Raw genomic sequence first — 22,998 nt, 5'->3', positions numbered from 1 at the left:
AACTAACTGAATACAAGCACTTTTGATAATCACCTCGGAGCACAATGTGTTTTTGTACCCTGTATTACATTACTTGAATACAGCATTATTGTAGGCTTCAATTTTCCCTTTGAAATTATTACAATCCAATCATTTAATGGTATGATCCATTCTTATGTACAATAAAGGGCCTGAAAGACAAAAAGAACATTTTCTGAGCTCGCTTGTTAGTTAATTTAGCTATGAATGGTTTAATGGTTTTGTGATCGTAATGAGGGTGGGGTCAGTGGCATGACTGAACTTGTTCCCTCTACTCATTGTTTGTACATAAATCATATTAATATGACGTTATCAGCTCTTTTATTCGGTTCTTAAACAACAAACAAACACCATATAGTTCAGACATCTGATTTAGCACATTACTGATATTGCTGTACGTAAATTGTATATATTGTTTAGCTGGATATTGAGTTTTTATGTTTAAACAGTTTTACTTCATATAATCTGTTTGTAGACTGTTTGTGTACTGTGTACTTCCCTTGAATAAGAATCTTTGAAATATATGTTGAAAACATCCAAAGCCGGAGTCACACCTGTTCCCTTCCTCGTGTGTTATTCAATTTGACAAATAAAGCTGACTTAGGTTTATATGTCTCACTTTTAATCTTAGGCATGCCATGTTGTTAAACAGAGCTTATCTGATTTAAGACAGAATTGTCAATTGTCCAGTTTCAGTCAAACTGATGGAGTTTAAACAGTTTAAAAATGTGTGGACCCAAAGCTAAATTTACGGTGGCCGACACGTGCAAACGTGCTGCAAACGGCGAAACAAATCCAACAATAAAATGCTGCGAGAGAAAAATGCAGCAATAACAAAAACGACCGGAGCACACGCGCTTCAAACCCCAAAACACATGCAAGACAGAAACGCTGCAAACATCAAAACACATGCAAGACAGAAACGCTGCAAACATCAAAACACATGCAAGACAGAAACGCTGCAAACATCAAAACACATGCAAGAAAAAAACGCTGCAAACATCAAAACACATGCAAGACAGAAACGCTGCAAACATCAAAACACATGCAAGACAGAAACGCTGCAAACATCAAAACACATGCAAGACAGAAACGCTGCAAACATCAAAACACATGCAAGACAGAAACGCTGCAAACATCAAAACACATGCAAGAAAAAACGCTGCAAACATCAAAACACATGCAAGACAGAAACGCTGCAAACATCAAAACACATGCAAGACAGAAACGCTGCAAACATCAAAACACATGCAAGACAGAAACGCTGCAAACATCAAAACACATGCAAGAAAAAACGCTGCAAACATCAAAACACATGCAAGACAGAAACGCTGCAAACATCAAAACACATGCAAGACAGAAACGCTGCAAACATCAAAACACATGCAAGAAAAAACGCTGCAAACATCAAAACACATGCAAGACAGAAACGCTGCAAACATCAAAACACATGCAAGAAAAAACGCTGCAAACATCAAAACACATGCAAGACAGAAACGCTGCAAACATCAAAACACATGCAAGACAGAAACGCTGCAAACATTAAAACACATGCAAGAAAAAACGCTGCAAACATCAAAACACATGCAAGACAGAAACGCTGCAAACATCAAAACACATGCAAGAAAAAAACGCTGCAAACATCAAAACACATGCAAGACAGAAACGCTGCAAACATCAAAACACATGCAAGACAGAAACGCTGCAAACATCAAAACACATGCAAGACAGAAATGCTGCAAACATCAAAACACATGCAAGACAGAAACGCTGCAAACTTCAAAACACATGCAAGAAAAAAACACTGCAAACATCAAAACACATGCAAGACAGAAATGCTGCAAACTTCAAAACACATGCAAGAAAAAAATGCGCTGCAAACTTCAAAACACAACGGAAGTTCGCCAGGCCAGAAGAGGGTCTCGACCTGTGGGATAGGGGATCGACTATGGGAGATGGATCTACCATATTAATGAAAGAGAAGAAAGTCAAAAGGTAGTTGTCATTTATGTCTTTTTTAAACACTTGGCCGTAATCTTTTACTTTATAATAGAAGAGCAGCGGAGTTATGTCGCTATAATAAGGTAAAAGATTACGGCCAAGTGTTTAAAAAAGACATAAATGACAACTACCTTTTGACTTTCTTCTCTCTATGGTAGATCTCCCATAGATATCCCCTATCCCACAGGTCGAGACCACCTAGTGGCCTGGCGAACTTCCGTTGTGTTTTGATGTTTGCAGCATTTCTGTCTTGCATGTGTTTTGATGTTTGCAGCATTTCTGTCTTGCACGTGTTTTGATGTTTGCAGTGTTTCTGTCTTGCATGTGTTTTGATGTTTGCAGTGCGTTTCTGTCTTGCATGTGTTTTGATGTTTGCAGTGCGTTTATGTCTTGCATGTGTTTTGATGTTTGCAGTGTTTCTGTCTTGCATGTGTTTTGATGTTTGCAGCGTTTCTGTCTTGCATGTGTTTTGATGTTTGCAGTGCGTTTCTGTCTTGCATGTGTTTTGATGTTTGCAGTGTTTATGTCTTGCATGTGTTTTGATGTTTGCAGTGTTTCTGTCTTGCATGTGTTTTGATGTTTGCAGTGTGTTTCTGTCTTGCATGTGTTTTGATGTTTGCAGTGTGTTTCTGTCTTGCATGTGTTTTGATGTTTGCAGTGTTTCTGTCTTGCATGTGTTTTGATGTTTGCAGTGCGTTTCTGTCTTGCATGTGTTTTGATGTTTGCAGTGTTTCTGTCTTGCATGTGTTTTGATGTTTGCAGTGTGTTTATGTCTTGCATGTGTTTTGATGTTTGCAGTGTTTCTGTCTTGCATGTGTTTTGATGTTTGCAGTGTGTTTATGTCTTGCATGTGTTTTGAAGTTTGCAGCGTTTCTGTCTTGCATGTGTTTTGATGTTTGCAGCGTTTCTGTCTTGCATGTGTTTTGATGTTTGCAGTGCGTTTCTGTCTTGCATGTGTTTTGATGTTTGCAGTGTGTTTCTGTCTTGCATGTGTTTTGATGTTTGCAGCGTTTCTGTCTTGCTTGTGTTTTGATGTTTGCAGCGTTTCTGTCTTGCATGTGTTTTGATGTTTGCAGTGCGTTTATGTCTTGCATGTGTTTTGATGTTTGCAGTGCGTTTCTGTCTTGCATGTGTTTTGATGTTTGCAGCGTTTCTGTCTTGCATGTGTTTTGATGTTTGCAGTGTGTTTATGTCTTGCATGTGTTTTGATGTTTGCAGTGCGTTTCTGTCTTGCATGTGTTTTGATGTTTGCAGTGCGTTTCTGTCTTGCATGTGTTTTGATGTTTGCAGTGCGTTTATGTCTTGCATGTGTTTTGATGTTTGCAGCGTTTCTGTCTTGCATGTGTTTTGATGTTTGCAGCGTTTCTGTCTTGCATGTGTTTTGATGTTTGCAGTGCGTTTCTGTCTTGCATGTGTTTTGATGTTTGCAGCGTTTCTGTCTTGCATGTGTTTTGATGTTTGCAGTGTGTTTATGTCTTGCATGCGTTTTGATGTTTGCAGTGCGTTTCTGTCTTGCATGTGTTTTGATGTTTGCAGTGCGTTTCTGTCTTGCATGTGTTTTGATGTTTGCAGTGCGTTTCTGTCTTGCATGTGTTTTGATGTTTGCAGCGTTTCTGTCTTGCATGTGTTTTAATGTTTGCAGTGCGTTTCTGTCTTGCATGTGTTTTGATGTTTGCAGTGCGTTTCTGTCTTGCATGTGTTTTGATGTTTGCAGTGTTTATGTCTTGCATGTGTTTTGATGTTTGCAGTGTTTCTGTCTTGCATGTGTTTTGATGTTTGCAGTGTGTTTCTGTCTTGCATGTGTTTTGATGTTTGCAGCGTTTCTGTCTTGCATGTGTTTTGATGTTTGCAGTGTTTCTGTCTTGCATGTGTTTTGATGTTTGCAGTGCGTTTCTGTCTTGCATGTGTTTTGATGTTTGCAGTGTTTCTGTCTTGCATGTGTTTTGATGTTTGCAGTGTGTTTATGTCTTGCATGTGTTTTGATGTTTGCAGTGTTTCTGTCTTGCATGTGTTTTGATGTTTGCAGTGTGTTTATGTCTTGCATGTGTTTTGAAGTTTGCAGCGTTTCTGTCTTGCATGTGTTTTGATGTTTGCAGCGTTTCTGTCTTGCATGTGTTTTGATGTTTGCAGTGCGTTTCTGTCTTGCTTGTGTTTTGATGTTTGCAGCGTTTCTGTCTTGCATGTGTTTTGATGTTTGCAGTGCGTTTATGTCTTGCATGTGTTTTGATGTTTGCAGTGCGTTTCTGTCTTGCATGTGTTTTGATGTTTGCAGCGTTTCTGTCTTGCTTGTGTTTTGATGTTTGCAGCGTTTCTGTCTTGCATGTGTTTTGATGTTTGCAGTGCGTTTATGTCTTGCATGTGTTTTGATGTTTGCAGTGCGTTTATGTCTTGCATGTGTTTTGATGTTTGCAGCGTTTCTGTCTTGCATGTGTTTTGATGTTTGCAGTGTGTTTATGTCTTGCATGCATTTTGATGTTTGCAGTGCGTTTCTGTCTTGCATGTGTTTTGATGTTTGCAGTGCGTTTCTGTCTTGCATGTGTTTTGATGTTTGCAGTGCGTTTATGTCTTGCATGTGTTTTGATGTTTGCAGCGTTTCTGTCTTGCATGTGTTTTGATGTTTGCAGCGTTTCTGTCTTGCATGTGTTTTGATGTTTGCAGTGCGTTTCTGTCTTGCATGCGTTTTGATGTTTGCAGTGCGTTTCTGTCTTGCATGTGTTTTGATGTTTGCAGTGCGTTTCTGTCTTGCATGTGTTTTGATGTTTGCAGTGCGTTTATGTCTTGCATGTGTTTTGATGTTTGCAGCGTTTCTGTCTTGCATGTGTTTTGATGTTTGCAACGTTTCTGTCTTGCATGTGTTTTGATGTTTGCAGTGCGTTTCTGTCTTGCATGTGTTTTGATGTTTGCAGTGTGTTTATGTCTTGCATGTGTTTTGATGTTTGCAGTGTTTCTGTCTTGCATGTGTTTTGATGTTTGCAGTGTGTTTATGTCTTGCATGTGTTTTGAAGTTTGCAGCGTTTCTGTCTTGCATGTGTTTTGATGTTTGCAGTGCGTTTCTGTCTTGCTTGTGTTTTGATGTTTGCAGTGCGTTTCTGTCTTGCATGTGTTTTGATGTTTGCAGTGCGTTTATGTCTTGCATGTGTTTTGATGTTTGCAGTGCGTTTATGTCTTGCATGTGTTTAGATGTTTGCAGCGTTTCTGTCTTGCATGTGTTTTGATGTTTGCAGTGTGTTTATGTCTTGCATGCGTTTTGATGTTTGCAGTGCGTTTCTGTCTTGCATGTGTTTTGATGTTTGCAGTGCGTTTCTGTCTTGCATGTGTTTTGATGTTTGCAGTGCGTTTATGTCTTGCATGTGTTTTGATGTTTGCAGTGCGTTTCTGTCTTGCATGTGTTTTGATGTTTGCAGTGCGTTTCTGTCTTGCATGTGTTTTGATGTTTGCAGCGTTTCTGTCTTGCATGTGTTTTGATGTTTGCAGTGCGTTTCTGTCTTGCATGTGTTTTGATGTTTGCAGTGCGTTTATGTCTTGCATGTGTTTTGATGTTGTTGGATTTGATTCGCCGTTTGCAGCGCGTTTGCACGTGTCGGCCACCGTATTAATTTGCTTCAGATTACAAATAAATGTGCCTTGTAATGTCACCTCCGGAACACAGAGGGCGCTTCGGCTCAGAATCAGAGCTCGTTGTTAACTGAAACGGCACAGCTAACTACTTCCGGGAGTTGTATATCAATGATTTTGTCACTTGTGTGAGATTAAAACACTACTCTGGTGTTTGTTTTTTGTTGCTGTCAAAATGTCTTACAACTACGTGGTAACAGCACAGAAGCCTACGGCTGTCAACGCCTGCATCACAGGTAAATACTCGCTGGTTTCTGCTGATTTGCAGGAATTAAACAGTCGCCACTTGCGCGCTAGCTGAGCTCCCGCGCTACATCCAAAGTGCTCGACACGGGCCTGTGGTAGCAGCTAGCTGTTGCTAAGTACAATGTTTACCTGCAAGACCAGGCATAGTTGCTTGTATGCAATAGATGGCTCACACGTCTCAAAATGTCTGTTCTCAGATACGTACGATCAGGTGAACCTTTCGTCGGTTCTTCTTTTAAATGTAAAAATAGTTGTTGTCGTGCCTATTAAGTAACTGCAAAACAAAATGCGTTTCCCCCTGCAGGTAAACATCACGCATGGCTGCATTCTTACAAACCTGATCATATAAATTGTATCGTTTTATCTAGCGTTTATAAGCGACATAAACGCTGATACATCAGTCAGGCATTGGTGGTTTTAAATAATCATGTCTCAGTCTGAATTATCTATTGCCACGACTTGTTCTGTTAAACAAATTTGAATTTGGAAACTTTGTTTTTTTTATATTAAACTTTAAACTTGACAGGTGCATATCAAACGTGTGCCTTCGTGTTCCTTCTTAATAATTTCCTTTTCTAAACGGGTCTTTATTACGAGTAATTCGTATTTTTAGCCTTTCTGTTGATAAATCGAGTTGTTTTTGTAATAACTCTAATGACCTGATTCAGTTTAGTGAAATGAACCCGTTAAGCCATGTTAAATCATGTCAAGTATTTGTGAACGAAAATTGAAATTCACTGGTAAATGTATCAAACCTTTTCCTGATGTTTCAGCACTGAGGTAAAAAATTGTAGTAATTATATAAAAAGAATGTATTCAAACCCCCCAAACAATTATTTTCACATATCATGGGTAGATTTCAAGTAATTTATAACTAAAAGCACAATTTTCCAATGATCATATGCTGTTTGAATAAGTTGAAAACTTACTGAATGCAGTAATTAAAGGTGTAAATGTTCATCTGTTGAAGTTCTAAACTGAGTCTGGACCAGTAATGTGCCACAGATGGTTGATATTTCTCCACTGGCTCCACATAAACAGCAGTTATTAACAAGCTCTAAATGTTGCCGTGTGTACAGGTCACTTCACATCTGCCGAGGACCTCAACCTGCTCATAGCTAAAAACACACGTTTGGAGATCTATGTGGTCACAGCAGAGGGACTGAGGCCAGTCAAGGAAGTTGGCATGTATGGCAGAATCGCTGTCATGGAGCTCTTCCGGCCTAAAGTACGTATTGTACAAACATTGTTTTAATAATGCAAAGTTACATTTTTTTCTTAGTTTGGTTTGCTGGTGGAACGTTAAAAGAACTGAAGATCTTAATTTGCTTTTGGTTGCAAAAATATAACTTGTGGTCTGTTTTTTTTGTTTTTGTTTAATTAGGTGGAAATGTGACATGTTTGAACATAAGTAGGCTGATAACTAAATAATGTGCTAATATTCAGTGTTTAGTGCTAAGCATACAATGTATATAGCTACCTTGTGTTGTTACAAATAAATCCTCCCTGTTGTGAATTGACAGTAAACACAAAGTATTTTTTTCCCATTAACGAGCGAATTTACAAACTCTTAAGGATCATCTCTACTAATTAGGGTCGTAGTGGGTAATTTAAACCAGCGGAACGATAGGCCGTGACAGCCTACATTTAACACTTTGTATCCAAAGCTGTTCATGAAATGTCACATTTTTATCCTCTTGTTTTTCAGGGTGAAAGCAAGGACCTGCTGTTCATTCTCACGTCCAAGTACAACGCGTGCATTCTCGAATACAAACAGAATGGCGAGAGCATTGACATCATCACCCGTGCCCATGGCAATGTCCAGGTGGGTGAGGTCACAACAGTGTTTTTTTTTGTTTGTTTGTTTTCTTAAATATGAATGACTGTTCTCACAACCAACTTCAAACCTCAAACATTTTTTTTGCAGGATCGTATTGGTCGACCTTCAGAAACGGGGATTATCGGAATTGTAGACCCAGAGTGTCGGATGATTGGTCTGAGGCTGTACGACGGCTTGTTCAAGGTGATCCCTTTGGATCGGGACAACCGTGAACTCAAGGCATTCAACATCAGACTGGAGGAGCTGCAGGTCATCGATGTTCACTTCCTGTACGGCTGCCAGGCCCCAACTGTCTGCTTCATCTATCAGGTACTGTTGGAAGAACAGTAATTTGGGATATGACTTAAGATGATAGGAAAAGACAGCTGGTTAATCCATACAACTGCAACGTGCATTTATTATCCTAATTTTTCATTTATTGTCTCATACTTCTGCCTTTATGCCGTTGGGTCCTCATTAAAGACACTTGTCAATATGTATAATCTAGTGTTCTTATGTGTATCATAGGACCCCCAGGGACGCCATGTAAAGACCTATGAGGTTTCCTTGAGGGAGAAGGAATTTAATAAGGGACCCTGGAAGCAGGAGAATGTGGAGGCTGAAGCATCTATGGTCATCCCAGGTAATCGATGCTGAAATTTTCTGGCGTTTCAGCTTCTTTGGGGGGGGGGGATTAAAAAGCAAAAGAAAGCAACCCATTAATCACAAATTAAAAAACAGTAGGGGGTAGGTTTTGAGAAAGACCAGCAGTAGTAAATGAGTTCAGTTCAGTCGAAACATATTAGACCAATGCACACAGTCGGTTTGTTGTTTGTGTCTGTATTATTAAAGTAGAGCCACACCTCAGTTGAAGAAATGTCACGATCTATTTGATGCACTGGCTCGCACCAAACTGTTTCATCATCTATATTCCATTGTGTGCTCCTGTAATAGTCACATTGCATGATGTGTAATGTCACAGCAAATTCAGCCAATCCTGTCCTATAGTAACTTATTTGCTGCATTAATGAGACATTATGATTAATCTACCAAAAAAGCTCTGTTTGATGTAACATCATTTACTCTACTTCTTGAATGATGAGGTAAATTTATTTTTTTAACTTTAATTACAAAACAATAACTACAAGTGACAGCAGAAGTGAGTCTGTTAAATGATCTAATACATAAGAAGGCAGAGATGTGAAGCGCCATCCTCACTGCACTTTGGTCTGGATTCCTCCGTGGCCAGGAGGATGAGGCAGGAAGCCCATTCTCTGTCAAAGCACCAGTGTCTCCTCTCTCTCACTTAGAAATTGCTATCCACGATAAATGCATCTTAAGCGCTCTCCATCATGTCATTAGATCGGACGCCTTGAAGGCACTTCAGTTCTGCTGTGATCCACCTTTCTGTATTCTGTGCACCGCTCTCTGCAAAATTGGAAGGCGACGTATCCTCTATCCCTGAGTTAGAAGCGTATAAGATGTTTTTCTCCATTGTTTGATGACTGAAATTTATTATGTAGCATTAAAGATCAAGAAACAAATGCTTTGTTCTTAAACGCATTAAAAGACTTAAGAGTAAAGCGTTCTATTTTTTCCTGTGTGGATACACTCTTAAGTTATAAATGGAATCATTAAATCCTTCCAAAGAAAGCTGTTGAATTGACATTATTAAATTTTTTCATGTTGCAATATATGTCGAGGACTAGTATATCACAGTGTCAGTTATTTTTCCAGTATTGTGCCATTTACTTGGATCATGCAGTAATTCAGGAATAGATATTGAGGATTTTGTTATTTGCAGGATGGTATAACTGGTTTGAGCATATTAATGATTTCTGTCAGGAACTGCATGTATTTAACTCTGACTCTCCTGCTGTGTGCTTGTATTTCAGTGCCAGAGCCATTTGGTGGAGCTATAATCATAGGACAAGAGTCCATCACCTACCACAATGGAGACAAATACCTGGCCATCGCACCACCCACTATCAAGGTAAAGAATTCATGAAAGACGAATAAAGAGGGAAAAATCTTAATGCTTCAGGTTTAGACATTTTTGTTGTTCCACTCTCCTGAAGAAGGCAGTTTAACATTTAGGTTTCATTCGATGGAATCAGATAGTGTCTCCTGAACTAAGAGGAATCAATGATAATTCAGTGTGGAGCAATGATGTTTTTCCTCCTGCCGCCTGGAGGCAAAGGAAACAACAGATTATTAGCCAATTTCAAGCCAATTTTGTTTTTATAGCCCTCAACAATTCCTTCGTAGAAATGTGCCACATGCTATTACATCCTAGCAAATGAGCGTTTCTCTATCAAGAAAAACTAAAATAAAGTTGCAGAGTAAGGTAAAGTCACTGGCAAAGTCAATGCAACTCGAAACCATAGGCAAGTGATTTGACATAAAGCGAAGTCCAGTTAATAATCACTGTGTCGGAGAGCCTGTAAGTAAAGAAGGTTTTGTAAGAAACTGAGACGCAAACATGCAGTTTTTCAGTGTAACACTGAAATAAAAAAAGCTGAAACTGTCATGTTGTTACCTTCAGAAGAACCTAAAGGTATACCTGGACTTGTTATTAATCTTATGGCTGCTGTTTAGTGTAATCTAGATGCAGATTTATTTATTTTTTGCATGTTTTCAGTCTTTTTGTATTTTCAAGTTGCAGTTTGCACTCCTCTGTAAACATTTGAGGCTCAAGGCCCAAGGACCTCCTCAATAGCCTCCTCCTTCTGTAATTAGAGAGCTTTCTTTGCACCATCGTACCAAAGTTTCATACACTTTCGACAGAAGTGGTGTCATGTCAGAGCCATTATCTTAGTAGCTAAGTAAGTAACTGATCAGTCTGAATTAGGGTTGAGAGATTAGTGCTTCTTGAAGGCTCATTCATGCAGTGATACATTTTCGATAGTTTCACTCATCTGACATTGAAAAAAAGAACACGTTTACTCTCAGCAGCGTACTGAAAATCATGTTGTGACCCACCTGTTGTACACAACAGTATAAGAATGAGGCATTGACAGATTCGACATTTATTCAGTTGCTTTTTTCTCATCCTCGTTCAACTGAACCACAAAGTTGTCTTTATCAAGATGTTCTCATCACAGATAAGTGTGGCACAGTGATGGCTTCAAACTCTACTAATCCATCTGCTGTTTTTTCCTGAGCAGCTCATATTTGTCCCCGGCTGATCTATTTTATATTAAAAACAGCCTCCGGAGTCACGCAACTGGCAAGTCTCTTTTACAGCTCTGCAGCAGTGTGGCTTAACACTCCTTTGTAAATGTGGTGGAGCAGGTTGAGGGGCATATGTAACATTTGAAACCCCATTTAATATGCTATTGAGATTTGTATTTTTTCATTTTTTGTTTTTGTTTTGTATATTCTTTAATATTTGCATTAATTTAAAACAACACATTTGGAAAGTGCTTAATCACTCGTCACTCTGAGGTACTGAAGTGCAAACTGAATAGAGTCACCAACAATTCTTCCATCGGGGACTTCTGCTTGATATGTGCTAAACTTTTTTTTACAATAGATGTGTCTGTGGTGGCTCTATCGACTTGTTTTACCTGTAGAGTCTAAAAAGTTGATTAACCGCCATTCAGTTGAGAGAAATGTCAGGATTGGGGCCCCAAAAAACAAAATTGGATCCATGTTTTAACAAAGGAAAGGTAACAATGCCACCCGCAGGAGGATCGTAAGAATTAGTTTGGCAGAAGTTCGGCCAAGTGAGAAATTGACTCCGCTTGTACAGCAGACAGTGACAATAACAGTATCCTAATTTGAAAGAAAGGTAGAGCAAGTTGAGTCACGCTAGGTGGATTTAATACCAATTTCAATCAAAACAGCTTGCCAACTGGAGGGCTTATCTTGGGGTTGTTGTAAAAAGGGGCGGCTTTGGCTGTCTAAAAACTGAAATGTTTCGGTATGGCCCAGTTGGGTTTGCCACATGTCTTCAAGAGAGCTCAAGTCTTACCAGACTGCAGCTGTTTTCAACGTAAAATTAGTATAAGGCGAATGATATTTTACAAAATCCAGAAACTTTTATCAGAAACTTCTTCTATTGCTTCATGCAGTCTAAGCAGCTTTGCAGTTTCCTCTTGACAGCATATTTGTATCACAAGTTGAAGCAACATGAGGTGATTATCATACCATAGAAGTGTGATATTATATAAACATAACTAAAGCTCAGATCCGTCAGTCACGTGATTACTGCTGGCGAACATTAGCATACGACACATACGTTAGTGTTAGTTCCGCTTCAAAGTAATTAATCGCAAGATATTGCACAACATAAGTACCAAAGATGTGTTGTAGGTAATTTAGATGCAGTGTTTTTACTGCACAGTTTGTCCCCCAGGGGGCGCTAGTGAGTTACTTTGTTAATTTTAGAATTTCTCACTGTACATACCATAATCATAAATTAGAACATGTCAGTAGTCTATGTTTTTATTATCCACTAACAATGTAAACATGATTGAAATGACACAAATTGGCCTTAATGGTGGGCAGACAAGGCGACAGAACTGGGACATATAGTCTTATGAGAAGCTCTTGTATAAAAGGAGTAGCAGCGGGAAATTAGACCAGGCATCTCTCTAAGGGAGAACAGTGCTTGTATTCAATGTCCGCTCTAACTGCAGACATTAAGACTTTGTTTCACTTCTCTTTGTTATTTTCTCCAGAGTCTTGCAGTTCTTGTTGCTGTGTGTAAAATGGCACTATCAAGAAGAATTTAAAACAAATTTTGCCCTCAAGCACAAAGTGTCGGTCCATCTCTGACTCAAAGCACTGTATGTTATAGAGTGCTTTGATACTAATTGCTCCATGTGGGTGGTGGGGCAGTTTGGTGGTTGTGTGGTTAGCAGTGCAGACAGGCAGACAGAGACCCCTGGGACCCTTATTCATTGTGCCTGTATAGACTTTCTCCAGGTATTTTGGCTTCATCCAGCAGTACAAAAGCATCTGTGTTAGGGTAATTGGTCACTGAATCGACCAAAGGTATAAATGTCGATATAAATCCTGGACTTTCACCTTGTGTCATCCATGTGATTGAGAATGACTGACCAATGAGCGTTCCCATACGCGCTCTGAAGCTACTGGGCAGATGGAGTACAGTAAAATTACATTTAATAAACCTTAAAAGCTTAAGTTAGTTCATATTGGTGAAATGTAGGGGTTGTGCAGAGGGGAATTCCTTCGTCTGGGATCAGCTTTTTATTTCTCACATAAGGTCGTCCCATCAAGACCTTATGGACCCAGGAAATATCAGCACGACGATGGGTTAAAACCAACATGCGCTATTCTTTTGCTTTGAGTGTTTTTTTTTTTTGTTAATCCATGAAAATAGGATGAGGTTTTCTTCTGGTCCAGGTTTGATTCAGTGAGGTTTTGCAGCCTTTCTATCTATGAATGCCACTTTAAGGATTTGTTTGTGCTCCACTCTAAATTGCAGCAAAGTACTATTGTCTGCCACAACCGGGTTGACCCCAACGGCTCACGCTACCTGCTGGGGGACATGGAGGGACGCCTGTTCATGCTGCTCTTGGAGAAGGAGGAACTAATGGACGGAACAGTGGCGCTCAAAGACCTTCACGTGGAGCTGCTGGGAGAGGTGCTCATTTGTCTTATTCTCTCTGCTGTTTTTATCTCTATCGCTCTTGCTGTGTTTATCCACCTGCCGGTCCTCTGGCATGTCTCCCTTCTCCTTCTGTCTGTCCCGCTCGACCACCCATTCTCTTGCTTGCTGATTTCTTCTCCTGTCTTTTATTCTTGCACCTAAGTACCCCCTTTTTGTTACAATTGACTTTTGAATGGTTTACGGCCCTGAGAGGAACTAATGGGTCTGTCTACTCTTGTACTAAAGATAAGAAAAATAATATTCCAGCTCTTTGTTTCTTGCTTGCCACAATGCCACTTATCCCTTTAAAGTTGATTTAGACAATGGCTCTATTTCAATAGTGTGCGTGAAGGTCAACCTCATGTTCAAGGCAGACAGCATTTAGTTTGTAGCACCGTTCTCGTAATGACTTTCCAACGAGCTCAGAGGGGTAAAATGCTTTCTTACTTGTTCTCTGAGGGATGTTGAGGCTGAAGCAATCAAGCAGACTGCTAGTGCTGAGCCAGAGACGGATTGCTTTTCAAATCATTCTTTACAGTTTGGACCAGTCTGTGCAGGCATGAGTGACTTTAGATTAAAATGTCAGACAGAAACGACTGTATTAATTGTTTGTCAATTATAAAATATTATTTCTATACAGTAAGTGTTTGCTTGGTGTTAGACTGGTGAGTATGGTTTTAAACTGTCAGTACATTGACTTGCACAGTTAAGTCGAGCTACAGTTACAGCTTGACTTGGTCAGTTGATTTGGAATAGTCTCATTTGTTACATTATACAAACAGTGTATGAATGGTATGTCTGACACTGGGACACTGTGGACCGTGTAAGAAAACATTTAAGACATAAGGCAAGGCAATTTTATTTATAGAGCACAATTCATACACAACGCAATTCAAAGTGGTTCACAGCTATATAAAATCACAAGAAACATTACATCACATTAAAAAGAAATAAGAAAATAATAAAAAAATAAAATAAAAAAATTGATAAAATCAGAGAAATAAAAAGCATGATTTAAATTGTAAACAAAAAGAAAGAAATAAGAACAATATAAAATCAGTAGTTAAAATGTGATTAATTTTTGAGCTTTATTCAAATGCAGCTGAAAATAGGTGTGTCTTCAACCTGGACTTAAAGGAACAGTTCACTATTTAAGACCTTGAGTCCCAGTTCCAGCTTGTTTATCAAGAATAAGAAATGAGGAGACCATTTTCACAACAATAGCTCATTTCTATCCATTTTGGCTGTTTTCGCTGGTCCATCCTGCTGCTACAGACAGGGTTCCATTGGGCACTCTGTTCAATGTCCTTAAAACAATACTAATGTTAATTTTAAAGAAAAGGTCAACTCACCGGGTGGTTCGTGGATGTTCCTGTGTATCCCAAAAAAAATTGCGTTGCGAAATAAAAGTTATTTCTTGCTTTATTTAGCATTTTGTAATCCAATTATATTCCGTTTGGAAGACTTTTCACTTTCACTGTCAGATCACTGCGCCAGGGCTAGAGCCTCAGACTCAAATATAGAGCGGATGTTTACATGCGTCGTGATTTAGCATGAAAAATAGTTCCTGAACAGCAAAGAACACGGATTACACGGATGGAAAACCATAAAATGCGCCGACATTTTTTTTTTTTTTTAATACCACTAACCACCCAGTGAGTTGACCTTTTCTTTAAAATTAACATTAGTATTGTTTTAAGGACATTGAACAGAGTGCCCAATGGAACCCTGTCTGTAGCAGCAGGATGGACCAGCGAAAGCAGCCAAAATGGATAGAAATGAGCTATTGTTGTGAAAATGGTGTCCTCATTTCTTATTCTTGATAAACAAGCTGGAACTGGGACTCAAGGTCTTAAATAGTGAACTGTTCCTTTAAATACACTGAGTGTTTCAGCTGATCTGAGGCTTTCTGGGAGTTTGTTCCAGACATGTGGAGCATAGAAGCTGAACGCAGCTTCTCCATGTCTGGTTCTGACTCTGGGAACTGATAAAAGACCGGATCCAGATGACCTGAGGGGTCTGGAAGGTTCATACTGGGTCAGGAGGTCACTGATGTATTCTGGTCCTGGACCATTCAGAGCTTTATATAAGGCCACTTCTAATCGCTATCAGCCAAATTCACAGCACAGACGTTGTCTGGCCATCTTTACAAAAAAACCTGTGCTCTTCCTTTGTTGCCACCACCACCTTCTTCTTCTTCTTCTTCTGTGCTCTGGATGGGGACTGTGGCACGGAACATCAAGGCCACATTGAGTCCATCTGACAACTGCATTATCAGTGTCAAGCTTTGAGGGGGCTCATTTCTATGATTTTTAGTTTTCTAGTGTCATGAAAACGCGCTGATTAATGGGAACAAGTTTAAATATATCGTTTCTTCTCATTTTTTGCCTGTGTTTATACTGCTTTTCTAAAGTTGAAACTATAAATGTTAGCTTCTTTTTCTACATGCTTGCTACTCCATTAGGGACTTAGTTTCAGGTTGGTGTAGAACAGTGTCGACCTTTTTGTTGCTGCTGTCAGATAATTGACTACAAATTATCTTCTTCATCTTGTTATGTGCCAGATATGTTTATTTATTTATTTTTCAGTTATTGATTTAGCATGCGAGTGGTCCAAATTAAAGCAAATTTTCTCATCTGAGATGACCGATGCCTATAGGGATGTCTTTATATTCCAAATTTTGTGTGGCCAACAATAACAAAAAAGAACAAAACAATTGAAGCTAATCTTGATGTCTACAATGCTTTATTTCTTTGGAATGCTGAAATTGTTGATCACCTGTCCAAAATGCTTAATTGATTTTTTTTTTTTTTTTTTTTTTTTTTTATGTCAACTGGCATAATCAAATGCTCATTTGTGCTTTTATTGACCCTTAAGATTTGTATTTACTATCCAATAAGAGTTGGCGTAGACACAAAGTCGACTGCATCATTACTGTGAAATGGAGCTGAAACTGTTACTCAGTCAGTCCGTCTGCAACAAGTACTAGATGAATTGTCAAGTTGAAACTTCAAGTGTCCAATGAGAGGATATGCTTGTTTTTGATTTATAAAGATGATCCAAATCTTCTGTTCAGAAAGAACATGCCTTCACTTGAGTACGTATCTGGGAAATTGTGTAACTTTTGAGATTTAGTTTGATATATTTGTGCCTTTCCTCATTGACAGACATCGATTGCTGAGTGTTTGACGTACTTGGACAATGGTGTGGTATTTGTGGGCTCCAGACTGGGCGACTCCCAGCTTGTGAAGGTAAGAGGCAAAAAGTTGATCATGAAACTTTATTTTGTCCAGTTTAAAGGGGGAAAATGACAAATAGGCACCTGTCAACTGTGTCCTGTCATCCGTTTTTATTCACTCGAGGACTTTGTTTCTCTGCAGCTCAACGTGGACAGCAATGAGCAGGGCTCATATGTGACAGTAATGGAGACGTTCACCAATCTGGGGCCTATCGTGGACATGTGTGTGGTGGACCTGGAGAGGCAGGGCCAGGGCCAGGTAATTATCAAAAGCTTAATCTGTAATATTTCATGTTAATTGAAACACAGAAGAAAAGGTTCCCAGCCAGTGGTTCCTTTGACTCTTGAGTCTCGAGCTGTGTTTTTTCTCTTTATTAGTGGAATACCACCAAGAGAGTTGCATCTAGTTCAATAAAAAAGTCTCTCCCAATACTTTTGAAGACTTATTCTTCTTGTTCTCCTTTTATCTTATCAGTATCTTTACACCAGGCATGAACATGCACCCACTGTAGTGTCCAGGTTGCATTTATCAATGATTTCTGTACACTACAGTTTCCCATGTGTTTAAATGCATCTGTTGATCAGTAACCTGATTTTACATTCTTGTTCGATTGCAAAAAAGCATTTCGCCCCGCAAGTAATTTCCTTGTAAAATTGCCTCCTTTGAAATCTACAATGAGGACCTTGTATTGGCTGTTGTTCCCTGCATATATTCTAAAGATTCATCATATTCAGCTTTTCTGTGCATGTAAGGTTGTTTACCTTCAGGAAATGTCAGCTGTGTATTCTGAATGACATGCAGTATAAATTGTATTGCATCTCAATGTAACATTTAAATGGCAGACGCGCCTTTTTATTCCTACAAAGTGATTTTTTTTTTTTTATTATTATTATTATTCCTGAAAAGTCAAATGGATCGTTTCGGGGGTGGGGGCATATGCAATGCCTATTAGCATTTTTATGTTAAATGCAACCGTCTTCTTATGGAAGTTGTCTGCTATTGACGTGCCCTTTAACATATTACCAGAGATCTCATAGTTTGGTAAAAAGAATATTCTTCTTTGAACATTTATCCTCCCTTGCGTTGAATCACCGAGGCAAAGGGAGATGAAACAGTGGAGTAAAGACAGAGAGAAAGAGATGCTGTACAGAAGGAGTTGTTGGCAGGGTTTGACAACAGGCTTCAGGGCACTGAATGGAGTTCCAAAGGCATCAGTCCATGAGAGCACTGAGCCACTCTCCTGGGCACAGATCAGCAGACAATCAGCCACTGATGGCTTTTTTTCGTCCTTACACTCCTACTCTTTTTCATTTTGTCGAGATCCAGAACTAAATCGGATCCCAAATGTTTTAATTTGCCATTTGTTGCAAATCCACAGAGCATTTGGACTGGCAAATCGATGCAGACACATTCCAGGAGTGTTGAGACAAAAGAGGACTGGTGCACAAGCTGCAGGGTGAAACACAGCCTGACCTCTAAATGAGAAATGGTGACAGCACAGTGTGTCGTCATAGCTGCAAACTGATTATGTTCACAGATGTGCTGCTGGATATCACGCAGAGACTAAAACCTGCTTAAATAACAAATTCACAAATGTGTGAAGATTATCAGGATGAGGGCATTTGAGAGGATGCTCAAGGGAGTTAAGTGGGTTGCCAGGTTCATCATGGCTATTTCCATTAAGTTTAAACTGTTGGCAGGTGTTGGGGGGGGGGGTGGGATTATGTGGGCTCTGGTATTAATCTTGTAAGTGTACCATGACTGGATGAATAAATAACATTCTGGTGCTCTCCAGATACCATAATTATTCACCTTCAGGGTAACAGCCATGTCAGAGAAGCTCTACTATTAACTGATTGGACAGTTTTGCAGAACTACTTGTGCTAGTGCTGACATTGTTCCGTACTACTACTTCCACTACACAATCCTTTGTGAAGCTTATTATATGTATATGAAAAGTGTTTTTATTTCATGTTTTTATTTATTCAATTTTTTGCTGTTTGGTTAAGTTGACTTTGGGCACTTCGTCAGACTTCTATACTGCTGTCGAGGAAGCACCAAGATGCAAGTTAGTTGCAGCTAAAGGTAGCCAGAGTTCTCGAGGCTGTTTTTGAGGCTACTGGTTCATTTGCGTGAGTATTCAGGGTAAAATAATCAATATGGAGCAGCGCGAAAGTCGGCTGGAAATGCAAGCAGTTTTGTGTTCGGGGCACTTTTAATTCTACTGCGCTCCAGGAGAGTTTGAGCGTGACATTAGTCATTTAATAAGGAAGGTTTGCAAAATGAAAGTCCAATACTTCAGCAATACTGCCATCTCCTACAGTTGAAAGAAGCTATGTCAGATCATCAGGGAAAAGCTATAAGTCAGTCTTACAAAGACTCAAAGCTAAAAGTTAATGGTTGGTTTAAAATGTTGACTTTCAGTGCTAAAGAAGCAAAGCTGGACATCCATGATGCAGCACCTGAGGTCAGTCAGTGGGGTTACATGGCACTGAAAGGATCAGATAATTGGCTAAATTCCAATAAGAATGAGTTGAGCAAGGGTAAATGATCCTTGGATATATGGCGGTGAATGAATCGAATCAAACTCGGGCATTCGAGAAAAAGGCGAAGGAAGAGCAAGATGAAGCTACGTCCCTCTACATTTCATTTGTGATGAGCTGCTTATTGCCCAAACGCGATGCACAACGGCGCATTCTCCGTCACGTTGTTTGTTTCTTTCTGACGGCGACTACAACAGTAATATCGTCACTTCCGGTTCCCGACCCCGGGAAAAAATCTCGAGCATGCGCAGAACGCAAAGTCTAATTCACCACGTGCTTCACCGTCTGAAAACACGTTTAATTTGACTTTCAACTGAGCTATCTCGGTGTCTTAATTCGATCGCGAGTAACTCGATCCGATCAAATTTCTTGTCAGATTAAGGCGTATATATGCATTGAATAACTACAATAAATTGTAATTTAGCCAATTATCCGATCCTTTCAGTGCCATGTGACCCCACTGACTGTCTCACGCACATTTCTTTTAGCACAAGACATTTGTATGTGTGGCCTACATTTCAGACGGTTTATACAACATTATCATAGTTTTATAAAATGTCCCTTCAGTTTAATGATACTTGCATTTATCAAATTGTAAATAATTAACTGTGTAAACATTGCAATCATTTCAATGAATTTTCAACACTGGTTCTCGTTTAATTTCGCACGTTCTTTTACTGAAGAACCTTTATTGCTGCAGCCTATCCAACAGCAGTCATGTTGTAATTGAAAACAATGACACAGTGAATTATTTGTACACTGTACTCTGCTTTAAAACTCACTGCTTCAATCCAAGCACACTGTGGACTGTTTGGAGCTGAATCAAGATTAGTTTTGATTGCATTCAAGAATTAATTGCAGTTGAAAAAATAGCCTGATTATTTAATTATTTTGTAACTAAACCTGTGAGCCTCTGGCCTCTCCTGCTTGCTGTGTTGGTTTTTCCTTTTTGCTAATTATCAAATCTGTGCAGTCAGCTCGCTTTTTTGCAAATGTAAATGATAGATTTAATTAATGCGTGAGAATTATCCCTTAATCGAACATCATAGTCAGGGAGCAGAAGAAATAAGAATGTATCAGATAATTTAAGAAAAAACATGAAAATGTCACATGTGATAAATGCATAGCAACCATGTGTCAGGAAAAAGTTGAACAGTTTCTCTGTCCTCCTTCGTCTTTGCCTCTTTCAGCTGGTAACATGCTCAGGCGCATTCAAAGAGGGCTCTCTTCGGATCATCCGCAACGGAATTGGGATTCATGAGCATGCCAGCATTGACCTGCCGGGAATCAAAGGTTTGTGTGTCCTGTGTGTGTACGTCTGTGTCTCATCCAGCACCTCCCTCTCAGGCCCTGACTCTATCTGGCCCTTAATCCTCGACTGGCTTGACAGAAGAGCCACTTCATCCTGCGCATCTGTTTGTCTCGCCGGCCAAGTTGCCAGCTGTTGCTGCACCAAGCTCTGGACACGAGTGCAAGCAGATGGAGCAGATGTCGTAGGTCTTGGCTTGTTGCTTTCAAAAGAACAGGAAAGTTGCCAAGGTTGCATTCGGAGACATTTGTTTTCATTTACTAAACCAAAGAACTCCAGTGTCCGCTGTGGTAAACAATCAAGTTGAGGACAGCCAGCAGGTTTTAATGATCTCTTAATTTCACAAGATTAGGTTCCTCTAAAGGGATTTATCTGAAGCTTAAACGAGACGCAGAGGCCAGTTAAGGTCTTCTTGTTCTTGTTAGACTTCAGCTGTTTATTGACCATCTCTGCCTTAAAAGTCTCAGCTGCTGGCTCCTGCCCCGGGCCTCTCGATGAGGACCAATTATTCCCTAAGCCAGTCAATGGCTCTCTTAAAAGAATTTCCAACCTGCTAATCCTCCAACATGTTAGCATTTAACAGATGGAATGGTTAAAGATTGACTTCTGGCTTGATATTGTATTTCTGGTGCCCTGCAGAATGGTGCAGAAAATGACTTTTCTTTCTGACACTCATTCTCGAATTCTGTTCAAGGTTTGTGGCCGCTCCGCTCTGAGGCCGGCAGAGAGACGGATGATATGCTGGTCCTGTCTTTCGTGGGTCAGACACGGTGAGCGTGCGCTCTGCAGCATGCCAGGAAAGTATGGAGTCGGCTCTGATTGCACAAAACTTATTTTTCGAGTGTGTTTCTCCTCTCCTCAGGGTGTTGATGCTAAGTGGTGAGGAGGTCGAAGAGACCGAACTGCCAGGCTTCGTTGACAACCAGCAAACGTTTTACTGTGGAAATGTGGCGCACCAACAGCTCATTCAGGTTCATTTCCACACGCATTCACACACTCTCTTTGTAACATGTTGAAAGTGCGTGTGTTGTCAGCGTGCGTCACCACGGCGCCCTTTTCTCAGTTTAACATTCACACTAGTTCGACAGCTGAGAATAGGCTGCCTTACAGTGTTCAAACTTCCTTTTTCAAAGCATGAATGCCCTCCAAAATTCCTCAAAACTCAAAATGAATTATTGAAATGAATGATTTAATGGTAGGCTTTTTTTTCATTTAATAAGATATACTTTGCTGTAGCTGCAGTATACATGATTGAAAGGATCAGTGCAGAATATGAAGGGTGCAAAAGGACTTCATGTATTTTACACTTGGCTCTGATGAATATTGCACTTCATTTAAATCAACTTTCAGCCTGCCATTTGAAATAAGGATGAGATCTGTTGGAAATTCTGCCAAACGTTAGACCCTCTTCCATTAATCTTTGCTCGAGTTTTAATGCTGGCACATTTTTACCGTTTTTCTTGTCTCTTAGAGATGTTATGTTTACACAGATATGAAATGAACACTTTTCCCCTTCTGGCTGCTGTTACATAAGCCTTGTTTTCTGACTTTACACAAAGTTACTTGATTTGATAAAAGTTTCTACTTTTCTCTACAATTAGCATTAAAGCTACCAGTTGTAGAGTCTGACATTTTTAATTTGGCCTTCAGTGGTTGCACCAAAACAACAAAAAACTGTTTAATTGGTAGTACTGGGGACACTAGAATTAATGTACCGAAAAACAACTGCAGAACTTGTTAAGTAGTATCATCCAATTTCCATAGTTTTTAAAATACTTTTTAAATGTGCTATAATCACAAAAGAAACTGTAGACGTGGCATTATTTTATGCAAACAGTGAATTAAATGGCTCTTTGCAACATGAACGTACTGGTTACAGTGCTAAACCCGATAAGACGGCCCTCTGAAGCTTTCGGCCTTGCTACAGCTTGTTATTTTGGTCCGTCATCCTGCACATACACCGTGTGCTTCAGCTTTGCTGCTCTAATTAACGTCGCGATAAAAACTGTGCTGCTCATTCGAGTAAACAAGTTCAAGCAAGCCGACCAAGCATACCTCCCCAGCATGTAATGGCTAAAATCTAAGGAAGCAGCTGGTAAGCAGCTGGTAAGCAGTGCTAAGCGGAGTGCAGAGCATGTAGAAACGCCAACATATCCCTCTCAGGAGGAATTGGAGACGAATTCAGAGTTAAAAGACCACTGAATGTAAGACTGGCAGAGATGCTGGCACCAGTCACTGTTTTGCATGTCAAGCTACTGATCAGCCATAGGTAGTTTGTTTTGGAGTATGTCCTTTACCTTGTTATAAGTCAGACTGCTTCTTTGGTCCAAATTAAACAATTTGAGTGCATTTGATTAAAGAATAGAAATGATGCATGAATTTTTTTGTTCAGATATCTTCCCTAAAGGCGATTAGAGGTAGTGGGTAGCATCAAATCTTCTGGGGATGCTGCTGTCCAAAATCAAATTTATCTCGATGTTAATACAGCGCTTTGTCTCCTAGATGATTACATTAGTATCAAAATGAAGAGGTGTAAGCCAGTAGTAGCCCTGTATTAAAAACGACCTGCAGAAGTAGAAGGGAGGAGA

The 22,998-nt window shown here is 39.6% G+C and overlaps 1 protein-coding gene across 1 annotated transcript in view; it reads left to right on the top strand.

Annotated features, from left to right (window-relative positions):
- Window positions 1–5,717: 5,717 nt before the first annotated feature.
- The window catches only part of ddb1 (damage-specific DNA binding protein 1), a 46,698-nt gene continuing 29,417 nt past the window's right edge, over window positions 5,718–22,998 (top strand). Inside the window, exons 1-12 of the mRNA XM_075466312.1 lie at window positions 5,718–5,870; window positions 6,960–7,108; window positions 7,589–7,705; window positions 7,808–8,029; window positions 8,228–8,342; window positions 9,595–9,692; window positions 13,155–13,313; window positions 16,487–16,570; window positions 16,700–16,816; window positions 20,292–20,394; window positions 21,105–21,180; window positions 21,273–21,381. Of these exons, the coding sequence (XP_075322427.1) occupies window positions 5,810–5,870; window positions 6,960–7,108; window positions 7,589–7,705; window positions 7,808–8,029; window positions 8,228–8,342; window positions 9,595–9,692; window positions 13,155–13,313; window positions 16,487–16,570; window positions 16,700–16,816; window positions 20,292–20,394; window positions 21,105–21,180; window positions 21,273–21,381 (1,410 nt within the window). The 5' untranslated portion in view covers window positions 5,718–5,809. The remainder of the gene's footprint in view (window positions 5,871–6,959; window positions 7,109–7,588; window positions 7,706–7,807; window positions 8,030–8,227; window positions 8,343–9,594; window positions 9,693–13,154; window positions 13,314–16,486; window positions 16,571–16,699; window positions 16,817–20,291; window positions 20,395–21,104; window positions 21,181–21,272; window positions 21,382–22,998) is intronic.

This window comes from Odontesthes bonariensis, chromosome 1 (assembly GCF_027942865.1).
Source record: "Odontesthes bonariensis isolate fOdoBon6 chromosome 1, fOdoBon6.hap1, whole genome shotgun sequence".
Classification (NCBI taxonomy): domain Eukaryota; kingdom Metazoa; phylum Chordata; class Actinopteri; order Atheriniformes; family Atherinopsidae; genus Odontesthes; species Odontesthes bonariensis.
This window is presented reverse-complemented; position numbering and strand designations above follow the sequence as displayed.